Source organism: Phoxinus phoxinus (genome assembly GCF_949152265.1).
Source record: "Phoxinus phoxinus genome assembly, chromosome: 7".
NCBI lineage: Eukaryota > Metazoa > Chordata > Actinopteri > Cypriniformes > Leuciscidae > Phoxinus > Phoxinus phoxinus.
In genome coordinates this window covers 1,529,480-1,551,434 of record NC_136882.1, presented here as the reverse complement: position 1 = coordinate 1,551,434, position 21,955 = coordinate 1,529,480, and the positions used below count along the sequence as shown (strand labels likewise).

The 21,955-nt window shown below is 49.8% G+C and overlaps 1 protein-coding gene across 1 annotated transcript in view; it reads left to right on the top strand.

Moving 5' to 3' along the window:
* The window catches only part of plbd2 (phospholipase B domain containing 2), a 40,340-nt gene that overhangs the window by 10,784 nt on the left and 7,601 nt on the right, over positions 1-21,955 (top strand). Inside the window, exons 4-11 of the mRNA XM_079619443.1 lie at positions 5,317-5,417; positions 6,200-6,414; positions 7,606-7,700; positions 8,612-8,772; positions 8,850-8,945; positions 9,121-9,192; positions 10,462-10,614; positions 12,005-12,167. Of these exons, the coding sequence (XP_079475569.1) occupies positions 5,317-5,417; positions 6,200-6,414; positions 7,606-7,700; positions 8,612-8,772; positions 8,850-8,945; positions 9,121-9,192; positions 10,462-10,614; positions 12,005-12,167 (1,056 nt within the window). The remainder of the gene's footprint in view (positions 1-5,316; positions 5,418-6,199; positions 6,415-7,605; positions 7,701-8,611; positions 8,773-8,849; positions 8,946-9,120; positions 9,193-10,461; positions 10,615-12,004; positions 12,168-21,955) is intronic.

The window sequence follows — 21,955 nt, the reverse complement described above, 5'->3', positions numbered from 1 at the left end:
CAGAAACACTGAGCGGCAGAGACACTGAGGGGCAGAGACACTGAGGGGCAGAGACACTGAGGGGCAGACACACTGAGCGGCAGAGACAATGAGGGGCAGAGACACTGAGAGGCAGAGACACTGAGGGGCAGACACACTGAGCGGCAGAGACACTGAGGGTCAGAGACACTGAGAGGCAGAGACACTGAGGGGCAGACACACTGAGCGGCAGAGACACTGAGGGTCAGAGACACTGAGGGTCAGAGACACTGAGGGGCAGACACACTGAGCGGCAGAGACAATGAGGGGCAGAGACACTGAGGGGCAGAGACACTGAGGGGCAGACACACTGAGCGGCAGAGACAATGAGGGGCAGAGACACTGAGGGGCAGAGACACTGAGGGGCAGAGACACTGAGCGGCAGAGACACTGAGGGGCAGAAACACTGAGGGGCAGAGACACTGAGGGGCAGAAACACTGAGCGGCAGAGACACTGAGGGGCAGAGACACTGAGGGGCAGAGACACTGAGGGGCAGACACACTGAGCGGCAGAGACAATGAGGGGCAGAGACACTGAGAGGCAGAGACACTGAGGGGCAGACACACTGAGCGGCAGAGACAATGAGGGGCAGAGACACTGAGAGGCAGAGACACTGAGGGGCAGACACACTGAGCGGCAGAGACACTGAGGGTCAGAGACACTGAGAGGCAGAGACACTGAGGGGCAGACACACTGAGCGGCAGATACAATGAGGGGCAGAGACACTGAGGGGCAGAGACACTGAGGGGCAGACACACTGAGCGGCAGAGACAATGAGGGGCAGAGACACTGAGGGGCAGAGACACTGAGGGGCAGAAACACTGAGCGGCAGAAACACTGAGGGGCAGACACACTGAGCGGCAGAGACACTGAGGGTCAGAGACACTGAGAGGCAGAGACACTGAGCGGCAGAGACACTGAGGGGCAGAGACACTGAGGGGCAGAGACACTGAGCGGCAGAGACACTGAGGGGCAGACACACTGAGGGGCAGAAACACTGAGGGGCAGAGACACTGAGGGACAGAGACACTGAGGGGCAGAGACACTGAGGGGCAGAGACACTGAGGGGCAGAGACACTGAGGGGCAGAGACACTGAGGGGCAGAGACACTGAGGGGCAGAGACACTGAGGGGCAGAGACACTGAGCGGCAGAAACACTGAGGGGCAGAGACACTGAGGGGCAGAGACACTGAGGGGCAGAGACAATGAGGGGCAGAGACACTGAGGGGCAGAGACACTGAGGGGCAGACACACTGAGCGGCAGAGACAATGAGGGGCAGAGACACTGAGGGGCAGAGACACTGAGGGGCAGACACACTGAGCGGCAGAGACACTGAGGGTCAGAGACACTGAGAGGCAGAGACAATGAGGGGCAGAGACACTGAGGGGCAGAGACACTGAGGGGCAGACACACTGAGCGGCAGAGACACTGAGGGTCAGAGACACTGAGAGGCAGAGACACTGAGCGGCAGAGACACTGAGGGGCAGAGACACTGAGGGGCAGAGACACTGAGGGGCAGACACACTGAGCGGCAGAGACAATGAGGGGCAGAGACACTGAGAGGCAGAGACACTGAGCGGCAGAGACACTGAGCGGCAGAGACAATGAGGGGCAGAGACACTGAGGGGCAGAGACAATGAGGGGCAGAGACAATGAGGGGCAGAGACACTGAGAGGCAGAGACACTGAGCGGCAGAGACACTGAGCGGCAGAGACACTGAGCGGCAGAGACACTGAGGGGGAGAGACACTGAGGGGCAGAGACACTGAGGGGCAGAGACACTGAGGGGCAGAGACACTGAGGGGCAGACACACTGAGCGGCAGAGACACTGAGGGGCAGAGACACTGAGGGGCAGAAACACTGAGGGGCAGAGACACTGAGGGGCAGAGACACTGAGCGGCAGAGACACTGAGGGGCAGAGACACTGAGGGGCAGAGACACTGAGAGGCAGAGACACTGAGAGGCAGAGACACTGAGAGGCAGAGACAGTGAGCGGCAGAGACACTGAGGGGCAGAGACACTGAGGGGCAGAGACACTGAGGGGCAGACACACTGAGCGGCAGAGACAATGAGGGGCAGAGACACTGAGAGGCAGAGACACTGAGGGGCAGAGACACTGAGGGGCAGAGACACTGAGCGGCAGAGACACTGAGCGGCAGAGACACTGAGCGGCAGAGACACTGAGGGGCAGACACACTGAGCGGCAGAGACACTGAGGGGCAGAGACACTGAGGGGCAGAAACACTGAGGGGCAGAGACACTGAGGGGCAGAGACACTGAGCGGCAGAGACACTGAGGGGCAGAGACACTGAGCGGCAGAGACACTGAGGGGCAGAGACACTGAGCGGCAGAGACACTGAGCGGCAGAGACACTGAGGGGCAGAGACACTGAGGGGCAGAGACACTGAGGGGCAGAGACACTGAGGGGCAGACACACTGAGCGGCAGAGACACTGAGGGGCAGAGACACTGAGAGGAAGAGACACTGAGCGGCAGAGACACTGAGGGGCAGAGACACTGAGGGGCAGAGACACTGAGCGGCAGAGACACTGAGGGGCAGACACACTGAGCGGCAGAGACAATGAGGGGCAGAGACACTGAGGGGCAGAGACACTGAGGGGCAGAGACACTGAGGGGCAGAGACAATGAGGGGCAGAGACAATGAGGGGCAGAGACACTGAGAGGCAGAGACACTGAGCGGCAAAGACACTGAGGGGCAGACACACTGAGCGGCAGAGACACTGAGGGGCAGAGACACTGAGGGGGAGAGACACTGAGGGGCAGAGACACTGAGGGGCAGAGACACTGAGCGGCAGAAACACTGAGGGGCAGAGACACTGAGGGGCAGAGACACTGAGGGGCAGAGACACTGAGGGGCAGAGACACTGAGGGGCAGAGACACTGAGGGGCAGAGACACTGAGGGGCAGAGACACTGAGCGGCAGAGACACTGAGCGGCAGAAACACTGAGGGGCAGAGACACTGAGGGGCAGAAACACTGAGGGGCAGAGACACTGAGGGGCAGAAACACTGAGGGGCAGAGACACTGAGGGGCAGAGACACTGAGGGGCAGAGACACTGAGGGGCAGAGACACTGAGGGGCAGAAACACTGAGGGGCAGAGACACTGAGGGGCAGAGACACTGAGCGGCAGAGACACTGAGGGGCAGAGACACTGAGCGGCAGAGACACTGAGCGGCAGAGACACTGAGCGGCAGAGACACTGAGGGGCAGACACACTGAGCGGCAGAAACACTGAGGGGCAGAGACACTGAGGGGCAGAAACACTGAGGGGCAGAGACACTGAGGGGCAGAGACACTGAGCGGCAGAGACACTGAGGGGCAGAGACACTGAGCGGCAGAGACACTGAGGGGCAGAAACACTGAGCGGCAGAGACACTGAGCGGCAGAGACACTGAGGGGCAGAGACACTGAGGGGCAGAGACACTGAGCGGCAGAGACACTGAGGGGCAGACACACTGAGCGGCAGAGACAATGAGGGGCAGAGACACTGAGGGGCAGAGACACTGAGGGGCAGAGACACTGAGGGGCAGAGACAATGAGGGGCAGAGACAATGAGGGGCAGAGACACTGAGAGGCAGAGACACTGAGCGGCAAAGACACTGAGGGGCAGACACACTGAGCGGCAGAGACACTGAGGGGCAGAGACACTGAGGGGGAGAGACACTGAGGGGCAGAGACACTGAGGGGCAGAGACACTGAGCGGCAGAAACACTGAGGGGCAGAGACACTGAGGGGCAGAGACACTGAGGGGCAGAGACACTGAGGGGCAGAGACACTGAGGGGCAGAGACACTGAGGGGCAGAGACACTGAGCGGCAGAGACACTGAGCGGCAGAGACACTGAGGGGCAGAGACACTGAGGGGCAGAGACACTGAGCGGCAGAGACACTGAGGGGCAGAAACACTGAGCGGCAGAGACACTGAGGGGCAGAGACACTGAGCGGCAGAGAAACTGAGGGGCAGAGACACTGAGGGGCAGAGACACTGAGGGGCAGAGACACTGAGGGGCAGAGACACTGAGGGGCAGAAACACTGAGGGGCAGAGACACTGAGGGGCAGAGACACTGAGGGGCAGAAACACTGAGGGGCAGAGACACTGAGGGGCAGAGACACTGAGCGGCAGAGACACTGAGCGGCAGAGACACTGAGGGGCAGAGACACTGAGCGGCAGAGACACTGAGGGGCAGAGACACTGAGCGGCAGAGACACTGAGCGGCAGAAACACTGAGGGGCAGAGACACTGAGGGGCAGAGACACTGAGGGGCAGAGACACTGAGCGGCAGAGACACTGAGGGGCAGAGACACTGAGCGGCAGAGACACTGAGGGGCAGAGACACTGAGGGGCAGAGACACTGAGGGGCAGAGACACTGAGGGGCAGAGACACTGAGGGGCAGAAACACTGAGGGGCAGAAACACTGAGGGGCAGAGACACTGAGGGGCAGAGACACTGAGGGGCAGAAACACTGAGGGGCAGAGACACTGAGGGGCAGAGACACTGAGGGGCAGAGACACTGAGGGGCAGAGACACTGAGCGGCAGAGACACTGAGGGGCAGAGACACTGAGCGGCAGAGAAACTGAGGGGCAGAGACACTGAGGGGCAGAGACACTGAGCGGCAGAGACACTGAGCGGCAGAAACACTGAGTGGCAGAGACACTGAGGGGCAGAAACACTGAGGGGCAGAGACACTGAGGGGCAGAGACACTGAGGGGCAGAAACACTGAGGGGCAGAAACACTGAGGGGCAGAGACACTGAGGGGCAGAGACACTGAGGGGCAGAAACACTGAGGGGCAGAGACACTGAGGGGCAGAGACACTGAGGGGCAGAGACACTGAGGGGCAGAGACACTGAGCGGCAGAGACACTGAGGGGCAGAAACACTGAGGGGCAGAGACACTGAGAGGCAGAGACACTGAGGGGCAGAGACACTGAGGGGCAGAGACACTGAGGGGCAGAAACACTGAGCGGCAGAGACACTGAGGGGCAGAGACACTGAGGGGCAGAGACACTGAGGGGCAGAAACACTGAGCGGCAGAGACACTGAGGGGCAGAAACACTGAGAGGCAGAGACACTGAGGGGCAGAGACAAAGAGTGTTTGGTTGTTCTTGCATCAGTGTCACATGACAATGGTAAAGCATCTCTCATGCACAAGCGAAGCCTGCAGGACTGTTTCTTCTAGTTCATGGCCTGTTCTCTCTCAGGTCCGCTTCTTCTAGTTCATGGCCTGTTCTCTCTCAGGTCCGCTTCTTCTAGTTCATGGCCTGTTCTCTCTCAGGTCCGCCTGTCTCTGCTGCAGCTGCAGGGATTGGAGGACGGCTATAACGGGAAGGTGGAGTTTCCCTCTGGAAGCCTCTCCATCAACCCCTTCGGCTTCCTGTGAGTACAGCCATACTGCTTTTCCCTGTAGTCCATGTGTAAATTGTCATGTTGTATTATTATTATTATTATTATTAGGGGTTCAAGCGCGTGGAGCTGAAATTTTCCAAGGATCAGCATTCTCCCCTAAAAGTGATCGGGCAGACCGAACCGTAAGTCGTAGAGACTGGAAACTTTGGGGGCTGGTAGTACTCACACCGCCTACAACGTCACCAAGGCCCGCCCCGATCGGCCTGACGGGGGCGCTACAGTGGTCAAAAGTATGAAAGATTACAGAAAGATTCTCTGGAGTCTGACTGTCAATAATTATCATAAAAAATTTGAAATTTTGATTCACGGTCACTAAGGGGCGCCATAATGTTTTGAAGTGGGAGGAGACACTTTTAGGCAAGGCAAGGCAAGGCTTTTTCCTCGAAAAGGAAATGAGATATTTTCACCAAACTTGGCACACATATGTAAGACCTGTGCCAAGGGTCTTCTGGTGAAATCTAAGGTCATGGTGAAGTTTTTTTTTTTTTTTAAACGTTATAAAAGCGCTATAAAATAGAAAAGACATGAAAATGGTCATAACTATGCTACCGTTAAATTAGCCCTGGAAATTAGCATGGCGTTTCTTTGTCCGAGCTGCCATGATTGTTTATGTCGTACATTGACGTATCTCAAAAAACATGTCCTCCATCGGCCAATAAATTATTGTTAACTAAAGGCCTTAAACCGCTTGAACCCTGATAATTGCTGCTTGCAGCTATATGTATTATTATTATTGTTGCGTGTGCGCTCAGCCTGTTCCAGATGGCAGGAGACCTGGAGGACCTGGAGTCTGCACTCAACAAGTCCAGCCGCACTCGCACCGTGGGCTCCGGCTCCTGCTCCGCTCTCATCAAGGTGCTTCCGGGCCGCCAGGACCTGCTGGTGTCACATGACACGTGGAACACCTACCAGTCCATGCTGCGGATCATGAAGAGATACAGTTTCGCGTACCGCACATCTCCCACAGGCGAGACACATACACTTCTGTTTGTATACAATGCTATACTACATTGTAAAGAAAACAGCAACTGTGGTTGCCAGAAATGTACCGTAGAAAATACGGTAGCAACTTTTTAGGTTTTCTAAACTTAAATTTACAGGAAAAAAAAAACGTATTTCATTATCTAATATAATGTTAATTTACTGTAATATTGAAGTTCTTATATCTGTTTTGTACCATTGTAATACACTGACAACCACCAATCACACAGTATTGACGAGAGTCACATGATGAATCAAAGCTCATCGCAAACAGCTTTTCCACAAGCTGAGAAAGTTAATAGTAATATATAGAAGCTGCACAGTGGCATTCACATAAACACTAAACACCATTATGGTTACACAAAAGAAATAAAAAAAAGAAAATGCAATAAACATTAATTGAACAACATTAAATGTAACATAAAACCCTAGTGTACATAACTGATTAGAAAAAACTTTAAAACTATGAAGAAACTTATGTTATTTCAACAAAGATTTATCAGATGTGAAGTGTCACGCAGGGATTTGTGGGTTTTTTCATTTACGTTTTTTCACTGTAAATTATACATTGATTTGTGCTTTTTCACATCCAAAAACTTAAATTTAACGGTGTTTACTATAAAATGTACAGGCATGATCTATCAGTTATCCACCGTATATAGTTCGGAAACTTTCTGATAATCAGTTTACAGTTTTTCACCGTAGCATTTTTACAGTCTTTTACCATTAAAATCACTAGAGGTCGACCAATAGTGGATTTTACCGCTACCGATATTTAGGTTTGACCGTACCGATAACCGATTATTCAATCGGTAAGTGATATTTTTTTGAATGGATACTGGATTAAAAACAAACATAACACTCCAAGTAAAACAGTGCTGAACTGAAATGTGCTATTATATTATGAATATATTAAAATGAGGAGTTCCACAGAACGAACTACAGTGATAGTTTGTTATTCCGCCTCTAGAGGGCGCTCTCGCTCTGTATAATGCCAGCGCACACTTCTCAGCCGCTCCAGCAATGGACGCAACCCGGAAAACTATCGGTATGGATTTGTGCAGATAACGATAGTTCCACCAATCAACTATCGGCACCGAATCGGTTGACCTCTAAAAATCACGATTATTTTTTACAGTGTATATAATTTGTAAAGCATGCATCACTGTTCCTGCAGGAAAGGTGACTATTCCCGGGAAAACTCAGGTGTTTTCCTCCTACCCTGGCAGCATTTTCTCCGGCGATGACTTCTATTTGCTCAGCAGTGGTTTGGTGAGAACATTTTAAACTATTATCTTGTTGGGTGGAGCAGTGTTTATTTTTTATTTATTACACATTAGTTATTACAGGCTCAGTGGAATGCTTGATTCTGATTGGTCGATCACACATCCAGGGGTGTGATATTCCCAGATAACAGCAGAACTCAGAAACACCGGCTCATCCGGGTCACTGAGGTCAGCAGCGCTACACACTCGCTAGGAACCGTTTTCTCCGTGGAAGTTTTGCTTTTGGTGGGCTAATAAAATATTAAAACTCAAATCAATATTTTGTGTACAGTTATTTAATTATGCCATCCAGTATCGTGGACTCGCTCTCTCGTTTCATATAAACACAGCGGCGGCCATTTTGTGACTATTGTTTTGTACACTGTTGGATTATAAGATACAAACAGGTACGATTTTAAAACAGTTTAATCTCAAATCAGAAACTCTCCATATTTATGTGTTGAAATGCTGAGTAATGAGTGTTATGACTGTACACCGCATCTCTAATGTCCGTCTAGTTTGATCTCGCCGCTGAAACTGCTCTCTCCGCGGAAGCTCTGCGTTTAAAGAGCTGATAACATATTTATACTCATTCATATTTCGGGTCTAATTATTTACTTGTTAGACCGTGTAATAATTATTATCCGTGTAATAAGCCAGATAATGTCCACCCAGCCGATTGTTATCTCAGAATAAACCCCCTTCAGGTGTGTGTGTGTGTGTGTGTGTGATCTCAGAATAAACCACCTGTGTGTGTGTTATCTGTGTGTGTGTGTGTGTGTGTGTGTGTGTGTGTGTGATCTCAGAATAAACCCCTTCAGGCTGATGAAGACCTGATCACTCTGCCGGGTTTATTCTGAGATAACAACCGGCTGGATGTACATTATCCCTTATTAATATGAGTGTGTTTTCCCTCAGGTAACGCTGGAAACCACGATTGGCAACAGTAACCCTGAGCTGTGGAGGTTTGTGTGTCCCTGCGGCGCAGTCATGGAGTGGCTGAGGAACATCGTGGCCAACCGGCTGGCGGACAGCGGCCCGGCGTGGGCCGACATCTTCAGCGAACACAACAGCGGAACGTGAGCCTCTCAATGCATCTTATCAAACGAGCACATGTGAGTGAAAGCCGCTGATCAAACCTCATTGTGATGGCCAGGTACAACAACCAGTGGATGGTGGTCGACTACAAGCTGTTCGTCCCGGGAAAGGGCTGCGCACAGCTAGGGCTCTTCACAGTCCTGGAGCAGATCCCGTGAGTGCTCTCTGAAGCTCAGTGCTGAGGGAGACTGCTTCACATTGAACTCAACTGAGAAATTCCTATCTACATGATTATTACTTCTTGAATAGTAAAGCGGATTGATGTGTGTTTGCATTACAGCGGCAGAAAGCCTGATAGCGTGTGTGTTGTGTGTGTGTGTTTCCTCCAGTGGGATGATCGTAACGGCAGACCGGACAGAAGAGCTGTTTGAGACGGGATACTGGGCCAGCTACAACATCCCGTGAGTAAAGCGAGCCGGTCATCGATCATCTCCTCTTAGCCATGGGTGCGCAACACAACTCGCTCGTGTGTAGGCGGAAGAAGAACGTTTCACAAATGTGGTTTCTAAGCTCAGATTGCTGTCAAGCATAACGCTCAAGTCCGTCGCTGTAGTTATAGTAGAGATACCAGTACATCCTTCTAGACACGGATCATTCCAGTGAAGAACAGTGCAGATTTAACAGAAGATTGATTTACGTCTGGTATTTAATGTTCCTAGCACAGCGTGGACAGTTGAGAAATTCCTCTCGTTCACACAGATCACCATTGAATACAAAATAAAAGGTGTTTGCTAGATATAAACGTGCAATTCTGACTGTTTAAGTTACAAAGTCCAAAGTGCAAGATTTAAAAGTCATGATCTCACAGTTCTGACTTTCTCACTATTGTGAGATTTCTGAGAAACAAAAATGTAATTACAATTTTTTTTTTTTATTCTTTGGTGGATCTTCCAAAGATAAGCGATTAATAACCGTCGTTGCTGGGAAATGTTCAAATGGAGAAGAGGTTGTGAAAGTACAGAGTCGCTGGTGTACTCGTATCACACTGACCACATCGGTCACAACATCTGTGTAGTCGTCCACCTCATGAGGTCATAACTTCTGCCGGATGGAGAGAGTAAACCGCTGACACTGGCTTTCTAACACCTGAAGAAATACAAATTAATTATGTACATTAGGGGTGCGCTATTTTGACACAAATATATATAGATATTTTCAAAGTTTTGTTGATAATAATTAATTATATTTAGCTCAGTGTGTTTTTGTGCTGGTATTGTGGCTGGCTTAGGCCTGTTGTTGACAGCAGACTCACGGAGATATTCATATTTTTCATATTCTATGCAGTGGTCAGTTCACAGTAGTGACAGAAATTAACTTGTTTATTAAGGGGCAATATTTGACACCTTAAATTGATTTCCAGTGGCATTTTCACCCTATATATGGGCATTTTTTTCTACACTTATTAGATGTATGCATTCCGTTATGTCAAATTCTAACATTCAAATTAAATTCTATTAGAATAATAATACAGTACCACTGTTACCAGTCCAATTAAATGTTTATACTATACAGAAGTAAGTAAAGTTTATTTCTTTAGCACCTTTCACAGACGAGGAAGCATCACAAAGTGCTTTACAGTAAAACATAGATAATAATAATAAAATAAAATAATATCAAAACAAATAAAATAACACTTGTATAAATACCATAGAGATGCTGTTGTTGTCCAGGTACTTCGAGGAGGTGTTCAATGCCAGCGGAGGACCGGAGCTGGTCCAGAAGTACGGGTCCTGGTTCTCCTTCAGCCAGAGCCCCAGAGCACAGATCTTCCGCAGGAACCAGACTCTGGTGACCGACATCGAGTCCATGGTGCGTCTGATGAGGTACGGTCCGCTGTACCCGTCTCCAGAAACACTTTTAAGGAAGCAAGCTACACGATACATGTAAAGGAGGGACTCACTGCCCAGACTAGATCAACCCTAATGCTAAAATAAACTTCATAACAGACACACTGAAGGAAATCATTTTTAAAGTTTATATGAAAATGACAAAACCTAAAAAAAATATAGAAATCCCAGCAGCACAAAAACCCAAAGTCATACAAATGATTTCTGTCACTCTTGTTTGCAAATGGGGGACCGAGAGAAACCCTTATCTGACCGTTGTCCATAGGAGTAATCAAGACATGTTTAAAAGTAATGTCCGTCGTTGAGCTTGTTACAGAGAAGTGGATAAACTGCAGAGGAATGATGAAACAATCCAAGTGAAATCCAGAATTAGTAGGCCTAGCTTCCACTGTCCTCAGTCCGCTCTTTGGTAGGCTGGTGGTGTCTTTAGAGCTGTCAAGCTCCAGGCAAACGAGGCGTATTATAAAGCCTGAAGAAAAGGTGTGTATAAAGAGTCCTTCTACAATAAAACACACAGGCTAGCATTAGCATGCTACCTACAAACAAACCAATACAAAAAGACATGGGAAACAAAATACAGCTTATATAGAGAATTAACCATGACAAACTAAACATAGAAAACACTTACCGGTACTCGACTGAGCTTGTATCCGCAGTTCTCCATCAGGACTCATCGGAAATGTCCAAGTAACGTACTAGAAGCTCAAAACTATCGTATTTGGAAGGAAATGATCGTACACGAGTCAAACGTACAGAATACAGCTATTTATAAACCAAATACTTTCTGACACGACCTGAAATTACTTTATTTCCAAACTATCGGCCTCAGCTTGAAAAAACTGACCTAAGCGCCGCGGCAAGAACTGTTTTTTAAAAAACTTGTATTTTTCTTGCAAAACATACAGAGATGACATGTTAATGAAATACAGCTTTGTATACAATATACAAAAGAACCTGAGTCATTCTCCACGATGATTGGCCGAGAAGACGTAACGTGAGATGGAAGACGAGCGTAACGCCACCTTCACGTTCTCCTCACGATCATGGCGGTAGACGTTGAATCCACAGCTGGATCGATGAGTATAGAAGCCCTGTGATCACAACCACCATCATTTGAAGTGTCACACAATTCTGGAAATATCGTACATTATGGGATTTTTTTTCATTATTGACCGTACATCGTACAGAGGTCAAAATTATCGCACAAATACGATAATTATCGTACATCTGGCAACACTGCTGGCTATATACCAGAGGAGGAATGCGACATAGAGCCCCTATTGCATGGTAGTGGCATTACACTTAAAACCCACAGTAACCAGTCCTGGGCTACACCGCTGAGGTCACATCTGTGTGTGTTCTGCAGGTATAATAACTATCAGGAGGACCCGTTGTCCCGCTGCGACGCCTGTGACCCGGTCCAGAACGGGGAGAACTCCATCTCTGCCCGATCCGACCTGAACCCTGCCAACGGCTCGTACCCGTTCGGGGCTCTGCAGCAGCGGCCGCACGGGGGGACCGACATGAAGGTGCGCGACATCACTGTTTACACACAGAGTTTATCTCATTCACATATAAAGCTCCGTTTCCATCCCATCTCTTAAATAACAAACAAAATCGCCACTTCCTGGTGCAAAATATCAGTAATAAACTGTACGTTTCTGCAATCGGGCTCTTTCCCCTCCATCATAAACCAGTGTGTCTCGAGCGTCAGACGAAACACAATACTAGCCTACTTTTATATCATGCTGATTTATCGAGCATAGAAACATCCTTATGTCGTACATTGAAAGGTTGCTTACCTGTCTATTTCAACATGTTTCCGTACATTTTCATACATTTTAGTTTAGCAACAGTTCAACTAGTACAATGTGAAGTTTATGCAACAATATCCTGCTAACTAATAAGCGAGGATACATTTCTTACCTTTAAATCTTTCTTGTCTTCAAATTGCTTTCTTGTTCTGAGGTAAATCCAAGGTAAACTCACAGCATGTCTTCCAAACTCGACGAAAAGTACAGAAATGCTGCAGTTTGTTTTGAGGTGATGAGGGCATTTACAGGTTTGCGTGCTTTCACGTGGTCACATTAGTGCTAATGAGCATGCGCTTGAGGAACTGGACATCTTGTTGGTTTCATACACGTGACTTAAACAGAGAATAAGAGAATAATTGTTTTCGTGTTGAATTAGATAATTGAAAAGTAGACACTTAAATGTTTATAAAGATATATTGTATTGCTGAGTATTGTTTAAAGGGGAGGTTGATCCCGATTACTTTATTTATCGTTCATGTAAACACCGTGTTCGGATTCAGCAATCATATTGATTTCATTCCGATTGAACCAAAAGGTGTCCACGTAAACGTAGCTATTGTACGGTTTGAACAGAAAAGGCTAAACGTTTTTGAAATGTTCATTGCATGTGTGTGTGAGGTAAAAGGACACAAGCTCTTAAAGCTCCGCCTCCTGTGTCGGGAGCAGCAGCTCATTTGCACTTAAAGGCACAGGCACAAAAACAGTGCGTTTTTGCTCACCCTCAAAAAGTGACAATTTTAACATGCTATATAAAAATATCTGTGGGTATTTTGTGCTAAAACTTCACACACACACTCTGGGGACATCAGACTTATTTTACATCTTGTGAAAAGTGGCATTATACCCCCCCCCCCCCCCTTTAAGTTTACAAACGTGCTCGGAGACGGAGAGGCAGAAAGCACACCCTGTTCATTTTGTTTATTTTACAAAAGCACAATGTTTTGTTTTTGATTGTAAGTGGACACATACGAAAGATGTGTCCTGCAGACATCCTCCTGCAGATGTTGTTGAGTGTTGTAACGCCCCTGTCCTCCTGCAGATGTTGTTGAGTGTTGTAACGCCCCTGTCCTCCTGCAGATGTTGTTGAGTGTTGTAACGCCCCTGTCCTCCTGCAGATGTTGTTGAGTGTTGTAACGCTCCTGTCCTCCTGCAGATGTTGTTGAGTGTTGTAACGCTCCTGTCCTCCTGCAGATGTTGTTGAGTGTTGTAACGCCCCTGTCCTCCTGCAGATGTTGTTGAGTGTTGTAACGCTCCTGTCCTCCTGCAGATGTTGTTGAGTGTTGTAACGCTCCTGTCCTCCTGCAGATGTTGTTGAGTGTTGTAACGCCTCTGTCCTCCTGCAGATGTTGTTGAGTGTTGTAACGCTCCTGTCCTCCTGCAGATGTTGTTGAGTGTTGTAACGCCCCTGTCCTCCTGCAGATGTTGTCGAGTGTTGTAACGCTCCTGTCCTCCTGCAGATGTTGTTGAGTGTTGTAACGCTCCTGTCCTCCTGCAGATGTTGTTGAGTGTTGTAACGCCTCTGTCCTCCTGCAGATGTTGTTGAGTGTTGTAACGCCCCTGTCCTCCTGCAGATGTTGTTGAGTGTTGTAACGCTCCTGTCCTCCTGCAGATGTTGTTGAGTGTTGTAACGCCCCTGTCCTCCTGCAGATGTTGTCGAGTGTTGTAACGCTCCTGTCCTCCTGCAGATGTTGTTGAGTGTTGTAACGCTCCTGTCCTCCTGCAGATGTTGTTGAGTGTTGTAACGCCTCTGTCCTCCTGCAGATGTTGTTGAGTGTTGTAACGCTCCTGTCCTCCTGCAGATGTTGTTGAGTGTTGTAACGCCTCTGTCCTCCTGCAGATGTTGTTGAGTGTTGTAACGCCTCTGTCCTCCTGCAGATGTTGTTGAGTGTTGTAACGCTCCTGTCCTCCTGCAGATGTTGTTGAGTGTTGTAACGCCCCTGTCCTCCTGCAGATGTTGTTGAGTGTTGTAACGCCTCTGTCCTCCTGCAGATGTTGTTGAGTGTTGTAACGCCTCTGTCCTCCTGCAGATGTTGTTGAGTGTTGTAACGCTCCTGTCCTCCTGCAGATGTTGTCGAGTGTTGTAACGCCCCTGTCCTCCTGCAGATGTTGTTGAGTGTTGTAACGCCCCTGTCCTCCTGCAGATGTTGTTGAGTGTTGTAACGCCCCTGTCCTCCTGCAGATGTTGTTGAGTGTTGTAACGCCCCTGTCCTCCTGCAGATGTTGTTGAGTGTTGTAACGCTCCTGTCCTCCTGCAGATGTTGTTGAGTGTTGTAACGCTCCTGTCCTCCTGCAGATGTTGTTGAGTGTTGTAACGCCCCTGTCCTCCTGCAGATGTTGTTGAGTGTTGTAACGCTCCTGTCCTCCTGCAGATGTTGTTGAGTGTTGTAACGCTCCTGTCCTCCTGCAGATGTTGTTGAGTGTTGTAACGCCTCTGTCCTCCTGCAGATGTTGTTGAGTGTTGTAACGCTCCTGTCCTCCTGCAGATGTTGTTGAGTGTTGTAACGCCCCTGTCCTCCTGCAGATGTTGTCGAGTGTTGTAACGCTCCTGTCCTCCTGCAGATGTTGTTGAGTGTTGTAACGCTCCTGTCCTCCTGCAGATGTTGTTGAGTGTTGTAACGCCTCTGTCCTCCTGCAGATGTTGTTGAGTGTTGTAACGCTCCTGTCCTCCTGCAGATGTTGTTGAGTGTTGTAACGCCTCTGTCCTCCTGCAGATGTTGTTGAGTGTTGTAACGCCTCTGTCCTCCTGCAGATGTTGTTGAGTGTTGTAACGCTCCTGTCCTCCTGCAGATGTTGTTGAGTGTTGTAACGCCCCTGTCCTCCTGCAGATGTTGTTGAGTGTTGTAACGCCTCTGTCCTCCTGCAGATGTTGTTGAGTGTTGTAACGCCTCTGTCCTCCTGCAGATGTTGTTGAGTGTTGTAACGCTCCTGACCTCCTGCAGATGTTGTCGAGTGTTGTAACGCCTCTGTCCTCCTGCAGATGTTGTTGAGTGTTGTAACGCCCCTGTCCTCCTGCAGATGTTGTCGAGTGTTGTAACGCCTCTGTCCTCCTGCAGATGTTGTTGAGTGTTGTAACGCCTCTGTCCTCCTGCAGATGTTGTTGAGTGTTGTAACGCCTCTGTCCTCCTGCAGATGTTGTTGAGTGTTGTAACGCTCCTGTCCTCCTGCAGATGTTGTTGAGTGTTGTAACGCTCCTGACCTCCTGCAGATGTTGTTGAGTGTTGTAACGCCTCTGTCCTCCTGCAGATGTTGTTGAGTGTTGTAACGCCTCTGTCCTCCTGCAGATGTTGTCGAGTGTTGTAACGCCTCTGTCCTCCTGCAGATGTTGTCGAGTGTTGTAACGCTCCTGTCCTCCTGCAGATGTTGTTGAGTGTTGTAACGCCTCTGTCCTCCTGCAGATGTTGTTGAGTGTTGTAACGCCTCTGTCCTCCTGCAGATGTTGTTGAGTGTTGTAACGCCCCTGTCCTCCTGCAGATGTTGTCGAGTGTTGTAACGCCTCTGTCCTCCTGCAGATGTTGTCGAGTGTTGTAACGCCTCTGTCCTCCTGCAGATGTTGTTGAGTGTTGTAACGCCTCTGTCCTCCTGCAGATGTTGTTGAGTGTTGTAACGCTCCTGTCCTCCTGCAGATGTTGTCGAGTGTTGTAACGCTCCTGACCTCCTGCAGATGTTGTCGAGTGTTGTAACGCCTCTGTCCTCCTGCAGATGTTGTCGAGTGTTGTAACGCCTCTGTCCTCCTGCAGATGTTGTTGAGTGTTGTAACGCCTCTGTCCTCCTGCAGATGTTGTTGAGTGTTGTAACGCTCCTGTCCTCCTGCAGATGTTGTCGAGTGTTGTAACGCTCCTGACCTCCTGCAGATGTTGTTGAGTGTTGTAACGCTCCTGACCTCCTGCAGATGTTGTTGAGTGTTGTAACGCCTCTGTCCTCCTGCAGATGTTGTCGAGTGTTGTAACGCCCCTGTCCTCCTGCAGATGTTGTTGAGTGTTGTAACGCCCCTGTCCTCCTGCAGATGTTGTTGAGTGTTGTAACGCCCCTGTCCTCCTGCAGATGTTGTCGAGTGTTGTAACGCCCCTGTCCTCCTGCAGATGTTGTTGAGTGTTGTAACGCTCCTGTCCTCCTGCAGATGTTGTTGAGTGTTGTAACGCCCCTGTCCTCCTGCAGATGTTGTTGAGTGTTGTAACGCTCCTGTCCTCCTGCAGATGTTGTCGAGTGTTGTAACGCCCCTGTCCTCCTGCAGATGTTGTCGAGTGTTGTAACGCCTCTGTCCTCCTGCAGATGTTGTTGAGTGTTGTAACGCCCCTGTCCTCCTGCAGATGTTGTTGAGTGTTGTAACGCCTCTGTCCTCCTGCAGATGTTGTCGAGTGTTGTAACGCCCCTGTCCTCCTGCAGATGTTGTTGAGTGTTGTAACGCTCCTGTCCTCCTGCAGATGTTGTTGAGTGTTGTAACGCCCCTGTCCTCCTGCAGATGTTGTTGAGTGTTGTAACGCCTCTGTCCTCCTGCAGATGTTGTTGAGTGTTGTAACGCCCCTGTCCTCCTGCAGATGTTGTTGAGTGTTGTAACGCTCCTGTCCTCCTGCAGATGAGTTTTGTAACGCTCCTGTCCTCCTGCAGATGTTGTTGAGTGTTGTAACGCTCCTGTCCTCCTGCAGATGTTGTTGAGTGTTGTAACGCTCCTGTCCTCCTGCAGATGAGTTTTGTAACGCTCCTGTCCTCCTGCAGATGTTGTTGAGTGTTGTAACGCCCCTGTCCTCCTGCAGATGTTGTTGAGTGTTGTAACGCTCCTGTCCTCCTGCAGATGAGTGTTGTAACGCTCCTGTCCTCCTGCAGATGTTGTTGAGTGTTGTAACGCTCCTGTCCTCCTACAGATGTTGTTGAGTGTTGTAACGCTCCTGTCCTCCTGCAGATGTTGTCGAGTGTTGTAACGCTCCTGTCCTCCTGCAGATGAGTGTTGTAACGCCCCTGTCCTCCTGCAGATGTTGTTGAGTGTTGTAACGCCCCTGTCCTCCTGCAGATGTTGTCGAGTGTTGTAACGCCTCTGTCCTCCTGCAGATGTTGTTGAGTGTTGTAACGCCTCTGTCCTCCTGCAGATGTTGTCGAGTGTTGTAACGCCCCTGTCCTCCTGCAGATGTTGTTGAGTGTTGTAACGCCTCTGTCCTCCTGCAGATGTTGTCGAGTGTTGTAACGCTCCTGTCCTCCTGCAGATGTTGTCGAGTGTTGTAACGCCTCTGTCCTCCTGCAGATGTTGTCGAGTGTTGTAACGCCTCTGTCCTCCTGCAGATGTTGTCGAGTGTTGTAACGCCTCTGTCCTCCTGCAGATGTTGTCGAGTGTTGTAACGCTCCTGTCCTCCTGCAGATGTTGTTGAGTGTTGTAACGCTCCTGTCCTCCTGCAGATGTTGTTGAGTGTTGTAACGCCTCTGTCCTCCTGCAGATGTTGTCGAGTGTTGTAACGCCTCTGTCCTCCTGCAGATGTTGTCGAGTGTTGTAACGCTCCTGTCCTCCTGCAGATGTTGTTGAGTGTTGTAACGCCTCTGTCCTCCTGCAGATGTTGTTGAGTGTTGTAACGCTCCTGACCTCCTGCAGATGTTGTTGAGTGTTGTAACGCTCCTGACCTCCTGCAGATGTTGTTGAGTGTTGTAACGCTCCTGTCCTCCTGCAGATGTTGTTGAGTGTTGTAACGCCCCTGTCCTCCTGCAGATGTTGTTGAGTGTTGTAACGCCTCTGTCCTCCTGCAGATGTTGTTGAGTGTTGTAACGCCTCTGTCCTCCTGCAGATGTTGTTGAGTGTTGTAACGCCCCTGTCCTCCTGCAGATGTTGTCGAGTGTTGTAACGCCCCTGTCCTCCTGCAGATGTTGTTGAGTGTTGTAACGCTCCTGTCCTCCTGCAGATGTTGTTGAGTGTTGTAACGCTCCTGTCCTCCTGCAGATGTTGTTGAGTGTTGTAACGCCTCTGTCCTCCTGCAGATGTTGTTGAGTGTTGTAACGCTCCTGTCCTCCTGCAGATGTTGTTGAGTGTTGTAACGCCTCTGTCCTCCTGCAGATGTTGTTGAGTGTTGTAACGCCCCTGTCCTCCTGCAGATGTTGTCGAGTGTTGTAACGCCCCTGTCCTCCTGCAGATGTTGTTGAGTGTTGTAACGCTCCTGACCTCCTGCAGATGTTGTTGAGTGTTGTAACGCCCCTGTCCTCCTGCAGATGTTGTTGAGTGTTGTAACGCTCCTGTCCTCCTGCAGATGTTGTTGAGTGTTGTAACGCCCCTGTCCTCCTGCAGATGTTGTTGAGTGTTGTAACGCCTCTGTCCTCCTGCAGATGTTGTTGAGTGTTGTAACGCGCCTGTCCTCCTGCAGATGTTGTTGAGTGTTGTAACGCTCCTGTCCTCCTGCAGATGAGTGTTGTAACGCTCCTGTCCTCCTGCAGATGTTGTTGAGTGTTGTAACGCTCCTGTCCTCCTGCAGATGTTGTTGAGTGTTGTAACGCCCCTGTCCTCCTGCAGATGTTGTTGAGTGTTGTAACGCGCCTGTCCTCCTGCAGATGTTGTTGAGTGTTGTAACGCTCCTGTCCTCCTGCAGATGTTGTCGAGTGTTGTAACGCCCCTGTCCTCCTGCAGATGTTGTTGAGTGTTGTAACGCCTCTGTCCTCCTGCAGATGTTGTTGAGTGTTGTAACGCGCCTGTCCTCCTGCAGATGTTGTTGAGTGTTGTAACGCTCCTGTCCTCCTGCAGATGAGTGTTGTAACGCTCCTGTCCTCCTGCAGATGTTGTTGAGTGTTGTAACGCCTCTGTCCTCCTGCAGATGTTGTTGAGTGTTGTAACGCCCCTGTCCTCCTGCAGATGTTGTCGAGTGTTGTAACGCCTCTGTCCTCCTGCAGATGTTGTTGAGTGTTGTAACGCCTCTGTCCTCCTGCAGATGTTGTCGAGTGTTGTAACGCCCCTGTCCTCCTGCAGATGTTGTTGACTGTTGTAACGCCTCTGTCCTCCTGCAGATGTTGTCGAGTGTTGTAACGCTCCTGTCCTCCTGCAGATGTTGTTGAGTGTTGTAACGCTCCTGTCCTCCTGCAGATGTTGTTGAGTGTTGTAACGCTCCTGTCCTCCTGCAGATGTTGTTGAGTGTTGTAACGCCCCTGTCCTCCTGCAGATGTTGTTGAGTGTTGTAACGCCCCTGTCCTCCTGCAGATGTTGTCGAGTGTTGTAACGCCTCTGTCCTCCTGCAGATGTTGTTGAGTGTTGTAACGCCTCTGTCCTCCTGCAGATGTTGTCGAGTGTTGTAACGCCCCTGTCCTCCTGCAGATGTTGTTGAGTGTTGTAACGCCTCTGTCCTCCTGCAGATGTTGTCGAGTGTTGTAACGCCTCTGTCCTCCTGCAGATGTTGTTGAGTGTTGTAACGCCTCTGTCCTCCTGCAGATGTTGTCGAGTGTTGTAACGCCCCTGTCCTCCTGCAGATGTTGTTGAGTGTTGTAACGCTCCTGTCCTCCTGCAGATGTTGTTGAGTGTTGTAACGCCTCTGTCCTCCTGCAGATGTTGTCGAGTGTTGTAACGCTCCTGTCCTCCTGCAGATGTTGTTGAGTGTTGTAACGCTCCTGTCCTCCTGCAGATGTTGTTGAGTGTTGTAACGCTCCTGTCCTCCTGCAGATGTTGTTGAGTGTTGTAACGCTCCTGTCCTCCTGCAGATGTTGTCGAGTGTTGTAACGCTCCTGTCCTCCTGCAGATGTTGTTGAGTGTTGTAACGCCCCTGTCCTCCTGCAGATGTTGTTGAGTGTTGTAACGCCCCTGTCCTCCTGCAGATGTTGTTGAGTGTTGTAACGCCTCTGTCCTCCTGCAGATGTTGTCGAGTGTTGTAACGCCCCTGTCCTCCTGCAGATGTTGTCGAGTGTTGTAACGCCTCTGTCCTCCTGCAGATGTTGTTGAGTGTTGTAACGCTCCTGACCTCCTGCAGATGTTGTTGAGTGTTGTAACGCTCCTGTCCTCCTGCAGATGTTGTTGAGTGTTGTAACGCTCCTGTCCTCCTGCAGATGTTGTTGAGTGTTGTAACGCTCCTGTCCTCCTGCAGATGTTGTTGAGTGTTGTAACGCCTCTGTCCTCCTGCAGATGTTGTCGAGTGTTGTAACGCCCCTGTCCTCCTGCAGATGTTGTCGAGTGTTGTAACGCCTCTGTCCTCCTGCAGATGTTGTCGAGTGTTGTAACGCCCCTGTCCTCCTGCAGATGTTGTTGAGTGTTGTAACGCCTCTGTCCTCCTGCAGATGTTGTCGAGTGTTGTAACGCTCCTGTCCTCCTGCAGATGTTGTTGAGTGTTGTAACGCTCCTGTCCTCCTGCAGATGTTGTTGAGTGTTGTAACGCCTCTGTCCTCCTGCAGATGTTGTTGAGTGTTGTAACGCCTCTGTCCTCCTGCAGATGTTGTCGAGTGTTGTAACGCCCCTGTCCTCCTGCAGATGTTGTTGAGTGTTGTAACGCCTCTGTCCTCCTGCAGATGTTGTCGAGTGTTGTAACGCCCCTGTCCTCCTGCAGATGTTGTTGAGTGTTGTAACGCTCCTGACCTCCTGCAGATGTTGTTGAGTGTTGTAACGCTCCTGTCCTCCTGCAGATGTTGTTGAGTGTTGTAACGCCTCTGTCCTCCTGCAGATGTTGTCGAGTGTTGTAACGCCCCTGTCCTCCTGCAGATGTTGTTGAGTGTTGTAACGCCCCTGTCCTCCTGCAGATGTTGTTGAGTGTTGTAACGCCTCTGTCCTCCTGCAGATGTTGTCGAGTGTTGTGACGCCTGTCCTCCTGCAGATGTTGTCGAGTGTTGTAACGCCCCTGTCCTCCTGCAGATGTTGTTGAGTGTTGTAACACTCCTGTCCTCCTGCAGATGTTGTTGAGTGTTGTAACGCTCCTGTCCTCCTGCAGATGTTGTTGAGTGTTGTGATGCCCCTGTCCTCCTGCAGATGTTGTCGAGTGTTGTAACGCCCCTGTCCTCCTGCAGATGTTGTTGAGTGTTGTAACGCTCCTGACCTCCTGCAGATGTTGTTGAGTGTTGTAACGCCTCTGTCCTCCTGCAGATGTTGTCGAGTGTTGTAACGCCCCTGTCCTCCTGCAGATGTTGTTGAGTGTTGTAACGCTCCTGTCCTCCTGCAGATGTTGTTGAGTGTTGTAACGCCCCTGTCCTCCTGCAGATGTTGTCGAGTGTTGTAACGCTCCTGTCCTCCTGCAGATGTTGTTGAGTGTTGTAACGCTCCTGTCCTCCTGCAGATGTTGTTGAATGTTGTAACGCCCCTGTCCTCCTGCAGATGTTGTTGAGTGTTGTAACGCTCCTGTCCTCCTGCAGATGTTGTTGAGTGTTGTAACGCTCCTGTCCTCCTGCAGATGTTGTTGAGTGTTGTAACGCTCCTGACCTCCTGCAGATGTTGTTGAGTGTTGTAACGCTCCTGACCTCCTGCAGATGTTGTTGAGTGTTGTAACGCTCCTGTCCTCCTGCAGATGTTGTTGAGTGTTGTAACGCTCCTGTCCTCCTGCAGATGTTGTTGAGTGTTGTAACGCTCCTGT